We start from the raw sequence: 19,377 nt of genomic DNA on the forward strand, positions 1-19,377 counted from the left end.
TGGATCAGTTCCACTTACCCGCCTGATCCCTATAACCCCCAATTCCCTTACCGATCAGGAATCCATCTATCCGTGATTTAAACATATTCAACGAGGTAGCCTCCACCACTTCAGTGGGCAGAGAATTCCAGAGATTCACCACCCTCTGAGAGAAGAAGTTCCTCCTCAACTCTGTCCTAAACTGACCCCCCTTTATTTTGAGGCTGTGCCCTCTAGTTCTAGTTTCCTTTCTAAGTGGAAAGAATCTCTCCACCTCTACCCTATCCAGCCCCTTCATTATCTTATAGGTCTCTATAAGATCCCCCCTCAGCCTTCTAAATTCCAACGAATACAAACCCAATCTGCTCAGTCTCTCCTCATAATCAACACCCCTCATCTCTGGTATCAACCTGGTGAACCTTCTCTGCACTCCCTCCAAGGCCAATATATCCTTCCGCAAATAAGGGGACCAATACTGCACACAGTATTCCAGCTGCGGCCTCACCAATGCCCTGTACAGATGTAGCAAGACACCTCTGCTTTTATATTCTATCCCCCTTGCGATATAGGCCAACATCCCATTTGCCTTCTTGATCACGTGTTGCACCTGCAGACTGGGTTTTTGTGTCTCATGCATAAGGACCCCCAGGTCCCTTTGCACAGTAGCATGTTGCAATTTTTTTCCATTTAGATAATAATCCAATTTGCTATTATTTCCTCCAAAGTGAATAACCTTGCATTTGTCAACGTTATACTCCATCTGCCAGATCCTCGCCCACTCACTCAGCCTGTCCAAATCTCTCTGCCCTCCACACGATTCACTTTTCCACTTATCTTTGTGTCGTCTGCAAACTTTGTTACCCTACACTCAGTCCCCTCCTCCAGATTGTCTATATAAATGGTAAATAGTTGAGGCCCCAGTACCGATCCCTGCAGCATGCCACTAGTTACCATCCGCCAACCAGAAAAGCACCCATTTATTCCAACTCTCTGCTTCCTGTCGGATAGCCAATCCCCAATCCACTACCCTAACTATGTCAATCATAATTTTGTAAGGCTCAATCTGGTTCCCCATCAGCTTTCTCTGCTCCAAGGAAAACAATGAGCTTTGTGCACTTGTAGTGGGAGAGACACAGCCAGAGTGTGTGGGAGAATTTGGAGCACAGTTGGAATTCAGAACAGAGGGGAAAGAGGTGCTTTTTGGGGTTTTTTTGCTTTCTAATTTCTTAAATCTTCAGCGTGGTCTTGCCTTGCTGCGGCAGTAGAGGCTACAAGGAAGAGACCTGAGGTATAAGGCGCATTTGAAGACTCTGGGTCCATACTCGATTGGAGTTTAGAAGGATGAGGGGGGGTCTCATTGAAACTTACAGAATACGGAAAGGTCTGGATAAAGTGAGCGTGGTGAAGTAGAAGAGACTCGGATCCAGGGGCACAATCTCAGAATAAAGAGACCACCCTTTAGAACCGAGATTAGGAGAAATTGCTTCAGCCAAAGGGTGGTGAATCTGTGGAATTCATTGCCACAGAAGGAATGTAGAGGCCAAATTATTGAGTGCATTTAAGATAGAGATAGGTAGGTTCTTGATTGGTAAGGGTTTCAAGGTCACGGGGAAGAGGTGGGAGAATGGGATTGAGAAAACATATCAGCCATGATTGAATGGCAGAGCAGACTTGATGGGCCGAATGGCCTAATTCTGCTCATAAAGTTTATGGTCTTATGACTTGTAAATAGTGAGTACAGTCAGGTAAGCATTTACTACTTTAATCATTTATAGCTTGTAAGGTCTTTCAGTGGTTTAAAATTTGTGAGGTCCATATTCTGTAGTAACAAGGAGCAGGAAAGATGGGCCCGAGAGAATTTTATATTTGATATTAAGCATTCTCCAAAGGTTTACTTTAAAGGTATAAATCATGGCAGAGAAGCTCAAAGCCATGGAGTGCTCCTCATGCTCCGTATGGGAAGCCAAAAACATTTCAAGTACCCAGAACCAGTATGTGTGTCGGAAGTGTCTCCAGCTGCAGCTCCTGGAAGCCCAGGTTTCAGAGCTGGAGCGGCCGCTGGAGAAACCGTGGAGCATCCATGATGTGGAGACTATCACGGATAGCACGTTCAGAGAGGTGGTCACATCGCAGGCTAAGACTCCCAAGGCAGGAAGGGAATGAGTGACCACCAGGCAGGCAGTGCAGGAATCTCCTGCACTATTCCCCTGCTGTCGAGGGAAATGACCTCTCAGGGGAAAGCAGCAACAGCCAAATTTGTTGCACCATGGTTGGTTCTGCACTTGAGCGGAGTAAAAAAAGTGTGGGAATGCAATAGTTTATAGGGGATTCAATTGTAAGGGGAATAGGTCGGCAACTAGAGGAGGCAGTAGCATAGTGGTATTGTCACTTGATTAGTAATCTAGAGAGTAATGCTCTGGGGACTTGGGTTCAAATCCCACCACAGCAGATGGTGAAATTTGAATTCCACAAAAATCTGGAATTAAAAGCCGAATGAAACCATTGTCGATTGTTGTAAAAACCCATCTAGTTCACTGATGTCCTTTAGGGATGGACATCTGCCTTCCTCACCTGATATGGCCTACATGTGACTCCAGACCCACAGGGATCTGTCCTCAGTTCAAGGACAATTAGGGATGGGCAATAGATGCCGGCTCAACCAGTGACGCCCAATCCCCATAACACATTTGGGACGACACGGTGGCACAGTGGTTAGTCAGGGATCCAGGTTCAATTCCGGCCTCAGGTCACTGTCTGTGTGGAGTTTGCATGTTCTCCCCGTGTCTGCGTGGGTTTCCTCCGGGTGCTCCAGTTTCCTCCCACAGTCCAAAGATGTGCGGCTTAGGTTGATTGGCCATGCTAAATTGCCCCTTAGTGTCAGGGGGATTAACAGGGTAAATATGTGGGATTACGGGAATAGGGCCTGGGTGGGATTGTAGTCGGTGCAGACTCGATGGGCTGAATGGCCTCCCCTTCTGCACTGCAGGGAATCAATGATTTCCGTAGCTGCAAATGAGACTCCAGGATGGTATATTGCCTCCCTGGTGCTATGGTCATGGATGTCTCAGAGCGGCTGCAGGACATTCTGAAGGGGGAGGGTGGACAGCCAGAGGTCTTAATACACATTGGTACAGACATAATAAAGTTTAAAAAATGGGATGAAGTCCTAAAAGCAGAATGTAGGGAGCTAGGAAGCAAGCGGAAAACTAGGATCTCAAAAGGTAGTGATCTCAGGATCACTACACATGCCACGTGCTAATGGGGGTAGAAATAGCAGTATATATTGGATGAATACATGGCTGAAGAGATGCTGTGTGGGAGAGGGTTTCAGATTCCTGGGACACTGGGACCGGTTCAGGGGGAGGTGGGCCCAGTACAAACTGGATGGATTACACCTAGGCAGGGCTGGGGACTGGTGTCCTAGGGGGAGAATTTGCGAGGGGTGGGTTTAAATTAAAATGGCAGGGGGATGGGAACATATGCAAGGAATCAGGGGACGGGGAATCAAGGACAAGAACAAAATATAGAAAAGGAATAAGAAAAGTGATCGGCAGAGAAACAAAAGGCCAGATTCAAACAGGACCTCAGTGAAAAATAGTGGGAATGGGACCAATAATGTTAAAAAGACAAGCCTTTGTGCCTTAACACGCAGAGCATTCGCAATAAAGTGGATGAATTAATTACGCAAATAGTTGTAAACGGGTATGATAATAATCGGGATTATGCAGACGTGGTTTCAGGATGACTAGGAATGGGAACTGGCCATCCAGGGGTATTCAGAATTTAGGAAGGACAGACAAAACAAGGTAAAGGCGGTGGAGTTGCATTGCTGGTAAAAGAGGCAATTAACATCACATTGAGGAAGGATATTCACTCCAACAATGTGGAATCTGTATGGGTAGAGCTGAGAAACACCAAGGGGAAAAAGCATTAGTAGGGATTGTCTATAGACCCCCAAGCTGGTGATTTTGGGGATGGCATCAAACAGGAAATTAGAGATGCATGTGAAAAGGGAACATCTGTAATTATGGGTGATTTTAATCTGCATATAGGTTGGGCAAATCAAATTAGTCACAATATTGTAGAGGAGGAATTCCTGAATGGTTTTCTGGACCAATACATTGGGAAACCACCTAGAGGGCAGGCCATTCTAGACTGGGTATTGTGTAATGAGAAAGGAATAATTGGCAAACTAGTTGTTTGAGATCCCTATACTCTCTGGAGTGCATTAAAATGAGAAGCCATCTCATTGAAACCTATAACATTTCCTGACCAGAGATTCTAGAATGAATAGTCTCAGGTTAAGGGTTTGACCATTTAAGACTGGGATGAGAAAAAGACTTGTATTTATATTGCACTTGTCTTCAAGTGCCTAACAGCCAATGAAGTCACTTTTGAAGTGTAATCAGTGTTATAATGTAGGAAATGTTGCACACATGACAGAGGGATCTTGGGATAATTATTCACAGATCCTTGAAGACAGCCAAGCAAGTGAATAGGATATTAAGAAGGCATATGGGACACTTGCTTTTATCAGTTGTGGCATAGACTATAAGAGCGAGGGGGTAATGTTGGAGCTATATAGAACATTGGTTAGGCCACAGCTGGAGTACTGTGTGCAGTTCCAGTCACCTCACTATAGGAAAGATGTGAGCAACTAGAGTGTGTACAGAGGAGGTTCACCAGGATGTTGCCTGGGATGGAGCATTTGAGCTATAAGGAGGGAACAGATAGGCTTGGATTGTTTTCTTTAGAGAAGTGAGGGCTGAGGGTGGGGAATATGATTGAGGTGTATAAGATTCTGAGGGGTATGGACAGGGTGAATAGGAAGCAGCTGTTCCCCTTTGTTGAGAGGTCAATTATGAGGGGGCATAGTTTTAGGGTGAGGGGCAGGAGATTCAGAGGGAATTTGAGAAAAAGGTTTTTCACTCAGAGGGTGGTGGGAATCTGGAATGCACTGCCCAGGAAGGTAGTGGAGGCTGGAAACCTTACAAACTATGAAAAAATATTTGGATGAGCACTTGAAACATCATAACATTCAAGGATATGGGACAAGTGCTGGAAAATGGGATTAGTGCGACTTTAGTGGTAAGTATTGCTGGTGCAGACCAGATTTGAGAACATGGGGATGATTTGAATGTGCTATCAAACATGGTATCAAATTCGTTCCAAATTAGAACTATTGATGTCAAGTTGAAATTGAGAGCATTGAGTGCACACAAAATCAAAAATGTTATCAAGATGTTTGGGTAGGGGTTATCCCTCAATACTGCAGGGCCGGCCTAACTGTTTGTGCTCAAACCTGGGGTTTTGTATCTCCCACCACCAGGAAACGGTTGCTGTGTTTGCCATTCGATTTGGCCAGCAGGAAGATCTGGAACATTTTGGCCACTGTCTCTTAATTCCACAACAGCTTCCAGTCATTTTGATAATCCCCGTCACAATTCGGACTGTGTTGAACCAGGAAGTGGAAGTGTTGCTCCAAAGCACTTCTTGTGAAATATTTGCTGATGATTTGGCAAATCTAACAGAATGTAAACAATCATTGAACAAAACATAGCACTTGTCAGGAATACTTACACCGCAAGTACTGTGTTTTAGGAAGTACCATGGGTGTTTTCTTGTTTTGAGTGGCTGTACAAAAAGTAAAACATAAGACAAAAATCAGTAAAACCCTACAGGTAGCTGCAGGTACACATTTCTATTTTATTTAACATCTTATTAAACACACTAAATAGATCGATAAGGAGAGATATCAATAGAATAATTGCTCTGAGTGTTGAAGTTACTCCCTGGGTAAAGGCCGGGAGGTGGTGAGGGGAAATCTACCCTCTCTTTGGGTCCAGAATCGGAACTGCCCAGGACTGGCCTAAAATTAGGCCTATTTCCAATTATTTCGTCAAGCTTCCAGATGCTTATTGTGCCTCGACTGGCTGTTCACCTATCCCTGAACGCCAAAATTCAAGTTGCTCGTCTCTCAGTGTTGGGAAGGGGCGGACGTAGTAATTCAGCCAAATCCAGTTTCCCATCACCAGAAGCCTTTTATTGGAAACCAAATGAAGTGCTGTACCTGTGGCTTACAACTAGCAAGACTGTACCCCGGGGCCTCCAACAGTCTGGGTTAGAGCAACAGGTTTCAACCTCCCATTGGTCACTTCCCATTGGGCGAGCCTCCGCTCACTCGATAACGGAGTTCGTACACCATGAAGCACACGGGGAGATGACTCCCATCTATCAATGAACCTTTCTTTGAGGTTTTACCCTGGACTTTAGCCTTACAAGATACTGGCCTTGCTTTCTCCATAATGATCCCAGGGACCCATCTGGGACCATGTCCGAAGCTCCTTACGTGAACCAGATCACCAGTTTTAAAATGTTCTTTCTGCCCTTGCAGAATTGGGATTTCTCTTATAAAACTTTCAATGAACTCTTTAGTGGCATTTCCTTTTGGTGCACCAGGATCTGTCTAGAGTGAGAAGCCAAAGCAAGGAAAGCTAATATGTTGAAGATAATCCCATTAATGATACTGTACACCAAGTCTTTTGCTGAGATGAACAAACTCTGCGTAGAAAATCAGCATCCAGGTGGCATGGTGGCACAGTGGGTGGCACAGTGGTTAGCACTGCTGCCAGGGACCTGGGTTCAATTCCAGCCTTGGGTCACTGTCTGCGTGGAGTTTGCACTTTCTCCCCGTGTCTGCGTGGACTCCCACAGTCCAAAGATGTGCGAGTCAGGTTGATTGACTATGCTAAATTGAACTTGGTGTCAGGGGGGTTAGCAGGTTAAATGTGTGGGGTTACAGGGATAGGGCCTGGGTGGGATTGTTGTCGGTGCAGGCCCGATGGGCCAAATGGCCTCCTTCTGCACTGTGGGGATTCTACAATGGCGCAGGCCAAACCACAGCTATCTTTTATGAACCAGGTCCTATCCATGGAATTGTCACTTCCTGTCATAACATCCCTTCCCCCCTTCGGTCCACTTCCCCCTCAGCATCCCCACTGTGAGAAGTTCCTTCCTGTTGTTTAGCAATTAGTCTGAGGTCTGTCGAAGGTGGGACTGGGTCAGACAGTGCAAACCGAGAGGGGGACCTTTGTTTCCGGAGGGAGTGTGGCAGGGTCAGTGATGCGGGTTCCTCCTCAGCTTCTGTTTCAGTCTGGATGTCCACTTCCTCAGCTTCCAGCTCTGAGTCCATGTCTTCCAATCCGGAGGGACCAATGTGGAGTCAGCTTCAAGCTGAGGGCTGATACTGAAAGTGGCCGTCTCCATGGCCAGGAGTGAGATCTGCTCAGGTGTGGAATCCCTGCCCCCGAGATAGTCCAGGTGTTTTTTTTAAAGGTTTTACCCTGGACTTTAACCTTATAAGATACCGGCCCTGCTTTCTCCATAATGGGTCCCAGGGCCCATGTCCGAAGCTCCTTTCATGAACCAGATCACCTGTTTTAAATGTTCTTTTTGCCCTTGTAGAATCGGGATTTCTCTTCTAGTCTTCTTGGGACTCCATCCTCTCTGCCAGGATTGGGTACAGTAGGCTCAGTCTGGTACGAAGCCACCATCTTAGTAACAGTTCCATTGGGGTAACTCCTGTTGTTGTGTGCGGTGTGGTCCTGTAGTCAAACAAAAATCATGCCAATTTAGTCTCCATGGATGTTGTTACTTGTTTCTTCATGCCATTTCTGAAGGTTTGCACTGCCCATTCTACCAGTCTATTTGTTGATGGGCGATAAAGTGCTGTTTGGATGTGTTGGATACCATTAGAGAGCACCAAGTTCTGGGATCGCTGCTAGTAAAGGCTGCGCCGTTATCAAAAACCAGAACTTCTGGTACTCTGTGCGTGTGAAGCTTTGTCGTATTTCTCGATCGTAGCCTGAGTAGTCGTGGAGTCCATGCGGTGTACCTTCTACTACTTGGAGTGTGTGGCCACCATGATCAAAAACATGGAACCCATAAAGAGACCTGCAGGTCCACATGTACATGTATCCGTGGCCTGCCAGGCCACTCCCATGGGTGTAGGGAGGCTGAGAGTCAGAGATTTTGATTTTCTTGGCACAGGTCACTCCGTTTCATGAATCCGTAGTGTCTGAGTTGAAGCCGGGCCACGTAACTCCTAGCCAACATCTTCATTTCTGATACTCCCGGGTGGCCATTATTTATTCCGTTAATATTGGACTTCATCCTGAGGGCGGAACAATTACTCAGAACCCCCAAAGAATGATCACGTCCTCAACACTGACCTAGCTAGGGTTTCATTTCTCCAGAGGGTCTCCAATCTCCCTTTCCTCCCCAAGGTGTATAAACATTGTCATTTCCCAAATCCCAGAATTCCATGTTTGAATCCCTCCAATCAGGTTTCAGTGCCTGTCACAGTACTGAAATAGCGCTTAACAAAGTAACAACGGGCATCCTATGTGATTGTGACAAAGGTAAACTTTCCCTCCTCATTCTTCTCAACCTGTCTGAAAGTCTTTGACTTGCTTGACCACACTATCATCCTCCAACACCTCTTGCCCCTGTTGTCCAGCTGGCTGGCACTGCCCTTACTTGGCTCCATCCATGCCCCTACTTTAAATGGCTTCACTCATTGCTGAGAACATTGCCATCCCTTCCCTCAGTCTCTTTGCCTTGATACCTTTCTCTTCTCCTTTAAGACACTCCGTAAAATCTACCTTTCGATCAAGATTTGGTATCTGACCTAATATCTCGGTGATGTCTCAGAACCATATTTGGTTTTATTGTGCTTCTGTGAAGCATCTTGGGACGTTGTCATTAAAAACGTTATATAATTGTCCGAGAGTCAAGGGTCAAGGAATGAAAAACAGACTCTCCGGAGCAGCTGCTGTCTGCAGCAGAGAGACAATGTTCACATCCAGGACCAGAGCTTGCCTTTGTGTTAGCAACATTGTGTTAGTCGGTAGTTTGAGTGAGGGTTAAAGAGGAGAACGCACTATTCAGCGGGCAGCGTTGTAGCGGGCAGCGGAGTGAGCAGGTAGCAGAGCGAGAGCTGAAGGGCTTTGGCTCAATGGGCTTAGGAGGAAACAGGCGAGGGAGGGTAGGTTTCTCAACTTTTAAATCTTAGTTCTTTCCCTGTGGAATCTGAGGAAAAGGGGCATTATGAATGTGAAGCCAGTTTGCTGTTCTCAGTGCCGGATGTGGGAGATCGTGGAGTCTCCTAGCCTCCCAGAAGTGCATATCTGCGCTGGGTGCGTCGAGCTGCGGCTCCGAAGGGACCGAGTTAGGGAACTGGAGCTGCAGCTTGAGGACATTCGTCTGGTCAGGGAAAACGAGGAGGTGATAGACAGGAGTTATAGGCAGGTGGTCACACCGCGGCCACAAGAAGCAGGCAAGTGGGTCACAGTCAGGAAAGGGAAAAAAGTCAGGTGGTAGAGAGTACCCCAGTGATTGTGCCCCTTAAAAATAAGTACTCTTGTTTGAGTACTGTTGGGGTGGACAGCCCACCTGGTGGAAGCAGCAGTGGTCGTGCCTCCGGCGTGGAGTCCGGCCTTGTAGCACAGAAGGGTAAGGAAAGGAGGACGGCAGTGGTGATAGGGGATTCCACAGTGAGGGGGTCAGACAGGCATTTTTGTGGAGGAAGTCGAGAAACGCGGATGGTGGTTTGCCTCCCTGGTGCCGGGATCAGGGATGTTTCTGACCATATCCAAGAAATCCTGAAGTGGGAGGGAGAGGAGCCAGAGGTCGTGGTGCATACTGGTACCACTGACATAGGCAGGAAAGGGGAAGGGGTTATGAAAATATAGGAAGTTAGGTAGGGAGCTAAGAAGAAGGAACGCAAAGGTAGTAATCTCGGGATTGCTGCCTGTGCCACGCGACAGTGAGGAAAGGGATGAAATAAGGTGGAGGATAAATGCGTGGCTGAGGGATTGGAGCAGGGGTCAGGGATTCAGGTTCCTGGATCATTGGGACCTCTTTAGGGGCAGGTGCGACCTGTACAAAAAGGACGGGTTTCACTTAAATCCCAGGGGGACCAATGTCCTGGCGGGAAGGTTTGCTAAAGGCTACTGGGGAGTGTTTAAACTAGAATGGTTGGGGGGGGTGGGAATCAAAATGAGGGACTGGGAGAGAGGAGGTTAGCTTAAAAATAAAAGGGGCTTGTAGACGGTGTCAGAGGGAGGATAGGCAGGTGACGGAGAAGGGGAGCGCTCAGACCGAAGGGTTGAGATGTGTGTATTTTAACACAAGGAGTGTAGTGAACAAAATGGATGAGCTTAGAGCGTGGATCACTACTTGGAAGTGTGATGTGGTGGCCATTACAGAGACTTGGTTATCTCAGGGACAGGACTGGATACTTCAAGTGCCGGGTTTCAGATGTTTCAGGAGGGACAGGGCAGGAGGCAAAAGAGGTGGGGGAGTGGCACTGTTGATCAGGGATAGTGTCACGGCTGTAGAAAAGATGGATGCCACAGAGAGATTGTCTACGGAATCTCTGTGGGTGGAGGTTCGCAACAGGAAGGGTCAATAACTTTACTGGGTGTTTTCTATAGGCCGCCCAATAGTAGCAGGGATGTAGAGGAGCAGATTGGGAAGCAGATCCTGGAGAGATGTGATAATAACAGAGTGGTCGTGATGGGAGATTTTAATTTCCCAAATATCGATTGGAATATCCCTAGGGTAAGGGGTTTAGATGGGGAGGAGTTTGTTAGGTGTGTTCAGGAGGGCTTCCTGACACAGTATGTGGATAAGCCTACAAGAGGAGAGGCTGTAATTGATTTGGTATTAGGGAATGAACCTGGGCAGGTGTCAGATCTCTCGGTGGGAGAGCATTTTGGGGATAGTGATCATAACTCTATCTCCTTTACATTAGCATTGGAGAGAGATCAGTCAAGCTAGGAAAGTGTTTATTTGGAGAAAGGACAATTATGAGGCTATTAGGCAGGAAATTAGGGGCATAAATTGGAAGGAGGTTTTCTCAGGGAAATGTACAGAAGAAATGTGGCAAATTTTCAAGGAAAATTTGTCTGGAGCTCTGCACAGCAACGTTCCAATGAGACAGGGGAGTTATGGTAGGTTACAGGAACCATGGTGCACGAAAGCTGTAACGAATTTAATCAAGAAGAAAAGAAAAGCCTACAAAAGGTTCAGGGAGCTAGGTAATGTTAGAAATCTAGAAGAGTATACGACTAGTAGGAAGGAACTTAAGAGGGAAATTAGAAGAGCAAGAAGGGGTCATGAGAAGGCCTTGGCAGACAGGATAAAGGAAAACCCCAAGGCATTCTACAAGTCTGTTAAGAGCATGAAGATAAGATGTGAAGGAGTAGGACCCATCAAATGTGACGGTGGGAAAATCTGTATAGAACCGGTAGAAATAGCAGAGGTACTCAATGAATACTTTACTTCAGTATTCACAGTGCAAAAGGATCTTCGTAGTTGCAGTGCAGACTTGCAGTGGACTGAGAAGATTGAGCATGTGGACATTAGGAAAGAGGGTGTGTGTTGGAGCTTTTGAAAAGCATCAAGTTAGATAAATCGCCGGGACCGGATGGGATGTACCCCAGGTTACTGTGGGAGGCGAGGGAAGAGATTTCTGAGCCTCTGGCGATGATCTTTGCGTCATTAATAGAGACGGGAGAGGTTCCGGAGGATTGCGGATGTGGTTCCGTTATTCAAGAAAGGGAGAAGAGATAGCCCGGGAAATTATAGACCAGTGAGTCTAACCTCAGTGGTTGGTAAGTTGATGGAGAAGATCCTGAGAGGCAGGATTTATGAACATCTGGAGAGGAATAGTATGATCAGAAATAGCCAGCACGGCTTTGTCCAAGGCAGATCATGCCTTATGAGCCTAATTGAATTTTTTGAAGATGTAACTAGACACAGACGAGGGAAGAGCGGTAGATGTAGTTTATATGGATTTCAGCAAGACGTTTTATAAGGTGCCCCATGCAAGGCTTATTGAGAAAGTGAAGGGGCATGGGATACAAGGGGACATTGCTTTGTGGATTCAGAAGTGGCTTGCCCACAGAAGGCAAAGAGTGGTTGTAGATGGGTCTTTTTCAGCACGGAGGTCGGTCACCAGTGGAGTGCCCTAGGGATCTGTTCTGGGACCCTTGCTCTTTGTGATTTTTATAAATGACCTGGATGAGGAAGTGGAAGGATGGGTTGGCAAGTTTGCTGATGACACAAAGGTTGGTAGTGTTGTGGATAGTGTAGAGGGATGTCAGCAGTTGCAACGAGACATAGATAAGATGCAAGACTGGGCAGAGAAGTGGCAGATGGACTTCAACCCAGATAAGTGTGTGGTGGCTCATTTTAGCAGGTCGAATAGGATGAAAGAATATAATATTAAGGGTAAGACGCTTGGCAGTGTGGAAGATCAGAAGGATCTTGGGGTCCGGGTTCATAGGGCGCTCAAAGCAGCGTTGCAGGTAGAGGCTGTAATTAAGAGGGCGTATGGAATACTGGCCTTCATCAATAGAGGAATTGAGTTTAGAAAATCGGGAGATAATGCTGTCTAGGACCCTGGTCAGACCCCACCTGGAGTACTGTGCCCAGTTCTGGGCGCCTCATTACAGAAAGGATGTGGAAGCCATAGAAAGGGTGCAGAGGACATTTTCAAGGATGTTGCCTGGATATGATGGCATGCCTTATGAGGATAGGTTGAGAGAGCTAGGTCTTTTCTCCTTGGAGAGGCGAAGGATGAGAGGTGACCTGATAGAGGTGTATAAGATGTTGAGAGGTATTGATAGAGTGGATTCTCAGAGGCTTTTACCCAGGGCTGGAATGGTTGCCACAAGAGGTCACAGGTTTAGGGTGCTGGGGAGTAGGTACAGAGGAGATGTTAGGGGTAAGTTTTTCACTCAGAGGGTGGTGGGTGTGTGGAATCGGCTGTCAGTAGTGGTAGTGGAGGCGGATTCGATAGGGTCTTTTAAGAGACTTTTGGATAAGTTCATAGAAGTTAGTAAGATAGAGGGTTATAGGTAAGCCTAGTAGGTAGGGACATGTTCGGTGCAACTTGTGGGCTGAAGGGCCTGTTTGTGCTGTAGCTTTTCTATGTTCTAACATTGAAAGCAGCAGGGCCAATTTTAACCCACTCTTCATGGTGAAGACTGTGTGTGAGGTTGGTAAGGAGGATCTGTGTTGTGTCCCTGGTCTAATGAAGCCAGCAAGTAAAAGCCCCGTTTCAATAGACTTCCAGTGAAGAACCTGTTGATTTGGAACATATAACAACTGACTGTAAATCACATCTGGACTTAGTGTAGGATCAAAAATACTTACAAATTATGAACTCTTCATTAGTCTTCACCTTCTTTGGATGTGCTACACAAAGCAAACATAGTGAGGAGAAATCATTGAAGGCTTGTATTTAATTTCCACAGCGATCTTCAGCAAGTTACATTGCTCCATTTACTTTATCCATCATCTCAATACTGACAGGTACATAGAGAGAGAGAGAAATCTATCGACCTATTGCTCTCGGAGTTGAAGTTACTCCCAAGGGAAAACACACCCATTTTAGCTGCCTCGGATGTCTGGAAATTGTCCTTAACCAGTCTCGGGTCAGATGTTGATCAGGAGTGTTTGGGACACAGGTTTTGGTCTCTGCAACTGCCTCAATAAGCTTAAACGGGTATAATGAAGTTCCAAACTTAGCCCCAGATCAGAGCTCTTCAACCCACAGCCCGGGGACTGTACGCCACTCTAACATTTCATTTGTGGCTCCCAAACTTTTTCAGGTGGATTTAAGTTACTTGACTTAAATTTCTTTAGATTTTTTCTCAAATTAAGAGCCATGTTTTTATTATGGCAATGAAAAGTTAATTCCTCCTTCTGTGCTGTAGGGATTCTATGATTCTATAAATTGCACCTTCGAACCTATCTCTTTAAAAGGGGCGGCACGGTGACAGTGGTTAGCACTGCTGCCTCAGTGCCAAGGACCAAGGTTCAATTCCAGCCTCAGGTCACCGGAGGCCTGCACAGGAGTCTGCATGTTCTCCCCGTGTCTGCATGGGTTTCCTCCGGGTGCTCCGGTTTCCTCCCACAGTCCAATGATGTGCAGGTTAGGTTGATCAGCTATGCTAAATTGACCCGAGTGTCAGGGGCACTAGCAGGGTAAATGTGTGAGGTTATGGGGATAGGGCCTGGGTGGGATTGTGGTTGGTACAGACTTGATGGGCCGAATGGCCTCCTTCTGAACGGTAGGGTTTCTTTCTATGATTATTTTGCACCTTACACACTGCTGCCTCACAGTGCCAAGGATCCGAGTTCAAGTCTGGCCTTGGGTTGTTGGCTGTGTGGAGTTTGCACATTCTCTCTGTGTCTAGCGTGAGTTTCCTCCGGGTGCTCCGGTTTCCTCCCACAGTCCAAAGATGTGCAGGTTAGGTGGATTAGCCATGGTAAATGTGCGGGTTTACGGTGATAGGATGGAGGGAAGGGCCTGGGTAAGATGCTCTGTCTGAGTCGTTGCAGACTCGATGGGCCGAATGACTCCTTCTGCACTCTAGGGATTCTATGCTACTATGAAAATCATACTGTTGGGAAGTACAGAAAGACGTGGGAAGTACAGATGTATCACAGGATGTGGTGTTGACTAGCCTTCCATCTCATGGTTTGCTCCATGATGGTCAACATATTGCCTGGTGTGGAGCCCCACTCTGGCATGACACTCTCTGCAGAGTGTAGCAGAGGAAGATAGGAAGCTGAAATGGTGGACAATCACTGACCTCTGCTCATCTCTCCCAATGCTCTTTCAGTAAACCCTTCAGAGGTCACAGCCCTCAGTACCTGTCTCCCTGTTGTCCATCTCATGTGCACCTTAGCAGAGGTTTGCATACCCCAAGGCAGTCTTGATCCAGTGACCAGCTCAATAAACAGGTTGTCTTTGGGCATACAGCCAGAAATAATCCAATGAACTAGGCTGAGCCAGTGCAAACATTGTTGGCTTAACATTTAGTGTATGCTGATGGAATTTACTCATGCTAGCACCTCTGAGTTGGTGACCTTGTCCTGCCAAGTAAACTGGAGTATGTCTGAGACAGTACATATCAGAACTGTTCAGCCTTTTCGCCTGTCGGGAATATGTTGTCCAGATCTCGCTACTGTGGAGGAGCGGCACCGAGGACACAAACTAGGTCGATTCATAGTTTGGTGTTCTCCGTCATGTTGCTGTTGTTCCACTCTCTTCCTCAACTTGGACATAACAGCTGCGGCTTTCGGTGATGCTGCTGTCGATTTCAACAACAAGTGACAAAGCGCTGGTGATTGTGGAGCCCAGATATCTGAAACTATCAACAACCTCCAGCAATATCGATAGATAGTGCTTGGCAACACCCTGGACTATGACATTTGGGCAGCATGGTGAGCGGCACGATGGCACAGTGGTTAGCACTGCTGCCTCACAGCGCCAGGGACCTGGGTTCAATTCCCAGCTTGGGTCACTGACTGTGTGGAGTTTGCATGTTCTCCCCGTGTCTGCGTGGGTTTCCTCCGGGTGCTCCGGTTTCCTCCCACAATCTCCTAGGCATGTTGGTTCGGTGCATTGACACAAACAGGCGCCAGAGTGTGGCGACTAGGGGAATTTCACAGTAACTTCATTGCAGTGTTAATGTAAGCCTACTTGTGACCAATAAATAAAATTTAGCTTTTAACTTATTTATCTTCCTGATGTTAAAACCAAGTTGTTTACAGGCAAGAGAGAATCTGACCATTTTCCATTGAAAGAGTTTCTCTGTATGGAAGGGGAGTGTGGCATCAGGGGAAAGCACTCACTGATATGTACTTGGAGCACCTTTGTCTTCAATTTCAGGTAGGGAAGGCTGTAAATTGAGAAAGGCGAACACTCAGCGAGACCTTGGTGTCCTCCTGCATCAGTTGCTGAAAGCAAGCACGCAGGTACAGCAGGCAGTAAAGGCGGCAAATGGTATGTTGGCCTTCATAGCGAGAGGATTTGAGTATAGGGATAGGGATGTTTTGCTGCAATTGTATAGGGTTTTGGTGAGGCCACACCTGGAGTATCGTGTGCAGTTTTGGTCTCCTTATCGGAGGAAGGATGTCCTTTCTATAGAGGGAGTACAGCGAGGGTTTACCAGACCAATTCCTGAGATGGCAGGTCTGTCATATGAGGAGAGATTAAGGTTAGGATTAAATTCACTGGAGTTTAGAAGAGTGAGAGGGGATCTCATGGAAACTTATAAAATTCTAACAGGGTTAGACAGGATAGTTTCAGAAAAAATGTTCCTGATGGTGGGGGAGTCCAGAACTATAGTTCTGGACTCCCCCGCCATAGTTTGAGGATAATGGGTAAACCTTTTAGAACTGAGGGGAGAAGAAATTTCTTCACCTAGAGGATGGTGAATCTGTGAAATTCACTACCACAGTAAGTAGTTGAGGCCAAAACGTTGTGTGAATTCAAGAAGAAATTAGATATAGCTCTTGGGGCTGAAGGGATCAAAGGATATTGGGGGGGGGGGGGGGGGGATATTGAATTCGATGATCAGCCATGATCAAAATGAATGGCAGAACAGGCTCAAAGGGCCAAATGGCCTACTCCTGCTTCTAGTTTCTATTTTTCTGAACAGTTTTCCATTGATTCTGGTATGTAAGTAGACACGTCTGTAGATGATGTAGAGACACGTGACAGCAGCAGAGAGAAGAATATACTGAAGAGTGTTAGCGCCAGAGACTGCCCGGATTGACCCGACTGCAGATTTCAAATGTGGCCCTGTCACAGCTGACCTGATCCATCATATTGTGACGGAAAGAGGAGATTATTTGGAGTAGCTTCAGCGAGCAGTCAATTCTCTCCAGCAGCTTATATAGACTGCCTCTGCTCACTTGGCTGAATACCTCATCGATGAAGACAATATTTAGTAGTTTCTTTTGCTCCTGGTAATTCTCGCAAGTCCCTGGAGAGGGAGCATGCAGTGTCCGCTAACTCCTTTTGTGCCCGCTGGGCACCGCAGGGGCTGGAGTGCATTATCCACCCCTTTAATCACATTTTGATTTGATGTTTTAAGTTTCCTTTCCACTTTGTCCTTTGTTTTAGGTGGTTCCCCTCCTTTTGGGAGCCGCCCATTTTAATTTGACCCCTCGTTAATTTGAGTTAGTTTATTTGGTTGGCCAAAAAGATTGGTAATTCTCTTGCAACACGAGTTAAACCAATTAAACTAAAGTAAACAAACTGAGGGACAAAAGAAGAGGGGCAGCCCCTTAAAGGGGAACTGCACAAAAACAAATCACAAATAAAGGTGCTAAATTGCGGGAAGGCTAATTACAACAATATTAGGCAGGAACTGAAGAATGTAGATTGGGGGCATATGTTTGAGGGCAAATCAACATCTGGCACGTGGGAGGCTTTCAAGTGTAAGTTGATAGGGATTCAGGACCGGCACATTCCTGTAAAGATTCCTGTCAGGCAGGGAGGAAATGGCCGAGTGAGGGAACCATGGTTCACGAAAGAGGTGGAATGTCTTGTGAAAAGGAAGAGGGAAGCTTATGTAGGAAACAAGGTTCAGATGGCTCGAATGAGGATTACAAGTTAGCAAGCAATGAGCTGAAAATTAGGAGAGCTAGGAGGGGACATGAGAAATCCTTGGCGGGTCAGATCAAGGAAAACCCCAAGATTTTTTACTCTTATGTGAGGAATAAAAGAATGACCAGGGTGAGGTTAGGGCCGGTCAAGGACAATAGTGGGAACTTGTGTATGGAGTCAGTAGAGATAGGCGAGGTGATGAATGAATACTTTTCTTCAGTGTTCACCAAGGAGAGGGTGTTACAGGCTAATAGGCTGGAGGAAATATATGTTCGGAGGGAGGATGTCCTGGCAGTTTTGAATAAACTGAAGGTCAATAAGTCCCCTGGGCCTGATGAAATATATCCTAGGATTCTTTGGGAGGCAAGGGATGAGATGGGCTACATTCACGACCTTTAGTAGTTCTTATAGTATAGTTGTTATACTAGCATCTATGCTACAGACAAGCTTCCCCCCCCCCCCAAGCTTGCTACATCTCCTATTCTTATCTCCTTTGAGTTTCATGTCGTAGCTAGTTCTACATTGATCGAATCATAGGATCCTGCAGTGCAAGAGGAGGCCATTTGGCCCATCGAGTCTGCACCGCCCACAATCCCACCCAGGCCCTATCCCCATAACCCCATGCATTTACCCTAGCTAGTCCCCCTGACACTAAGGGGCAATTTAGCATGGCCAATCCACCTAACCCACACATCTTTGGACTGTGGGAGGAAACCGGAGCACCTGGAGGAAATCCACGCAGACACAGGGAGAATGTGCAAACTCCACACAGACGGTGACCCAAGCTGGGAATTGAACCCGGGTCCCTGGCGCTGTGAGGCAGCAGTGCTAGCCACTGTGCCAAAGTCCTGCCTACTCTTTAGATAAGAGTCACTTGCCTTATCCATATTGCTGCAACAGTAAAAAGGTTAAAACAGTACTGAGTGTATGAAATCACTAACCACTGTTCCGTTTGTCGAGGTTTTGCTTAAACAGCTGCATTCGCTGTTCGACCCATGTGGCAAGTTCTGTGACAGCTACGTTGACATGAGCCATTGTGGACTGGACATCTGTCTTTAGCTGTGGGAAATCCAGAGGTTGCACGCTTGCTTTTAAGCAACTGGATTCCTATCAGGGATAAAGCACAATGGATTATTGAATTTACAGGAAGCTTTGAAAATAAATCACGCCATCAGCTAAAATTCAATTTCAGGACCAACACTGCCTACACTGTCCTTCCTCCCTATTTCTTCCTGGAGTTTGAGTAACACTGGCCCATCCTCAATAGCCCCGAGAACACTGACCTACCCATCTAGTGTGGGACTGGTCTCACCTTTAAGGCTAGTCAGGTAGAGGTGCCAGGAACCCTTACCCCAGAATGAACCGTCTGATGTGATCAGGGTACAAGGGAAATAAAATATGAAACGCCTCTATTAAACATTTATTCTCGTGACAGCTTCTCAAATTTATAGAGTTGCAGAGATGTAACAAGACAGAAACAAGTGTTGAGTTAAGTGCTGTGTGCTGGTATTTATGCTCCACCCAAGTCACTTCACTCTCACGAGAACAGTTGAGCTCATATTGAGTGGAATTATCAGAAAACACTTGAGGGACTGACTCATTCAGATCAAATATAAATACAAGAATGACTAGCGGACTCAGCTCAGCAGGAATCTGTTCACACAGCTGCCAAGGGGGTGGTTAACTTTGTTTGACTGACAGCTTTACTACCTTGCAATAACTGGATCTTTCTTTAAAGTGATCTTGCAATGCCTCTGTTTGTTTGGAAAAGATTAAGAGGTGTGAAATAGACTAAAGGCGTTTACAATGGGATTTCCCTACTTATCATTCATTGACAGGTTTATGGAGAAGGAAAGGGGCAATTCTGAATGGCTGTTTTCTTTCTATTACATGAGCACTTATAGCAAACTATGTAGACTCTG

At 46.3% G+C, this 19,377-nt stretch overlaps 1 protein-coding gene across 6 annotated transcripts in view; it reads right to left on the minus strand.

The window, feature by feature from the left end:
- The window catches only part of LOC144501512 (E3 ubiquitin/ISG15 ligase TRIM25-like), a 59,904-nt gene that overhangs the window by 24,495 nt on the left and 16,032 nt on the right, over window positions 1–19,377 (minus strand). For 5 of the 6 annotated variants that reach the window (XR_013499122.1, XR_013499123.1, XM_078225308.1 and 2 more), the window contains exons 4-6: window positions 18,397–18,562; window positions 13,204–13,245; window positions 5,560–5,613 (exon numbers count right to left, since the gene is read on the minus strand). Coding sequence is in view for 4 of the 6 variants with exons in the window: in XM_078225308.1 (XP_078081434.1) it covers window positions 5,560–5,613; window positions 13,204–13,245; window positions 18,397–18,562 (262 nt within the window). In the remaining 2 variants the exon portion in view is untranslated. The remainder of the gene's footprint in view (window positions 1–5,559; window positions 5,614–13,203; window positions 13,246–18,396; window positions 18,563–19,377) is intronic. The other variant, XM_078225306.1, reaches the window with a different exon arrangement.

The sequence above is a fragment of the Mustelus asterias genome, chromosome 12 (assembly GCF_964213995.1).
Source record: "Mustelus asterias chromosome 12, sMusAst1.hap1.1, whole genome shotgun sequence".
Lineage (NCBI taxonomy): Eukaryota > Metazoa > Chordata > Chondrichthyes > Carcharhiniformes > Triakidae > Mustelus > Mustelus asterias.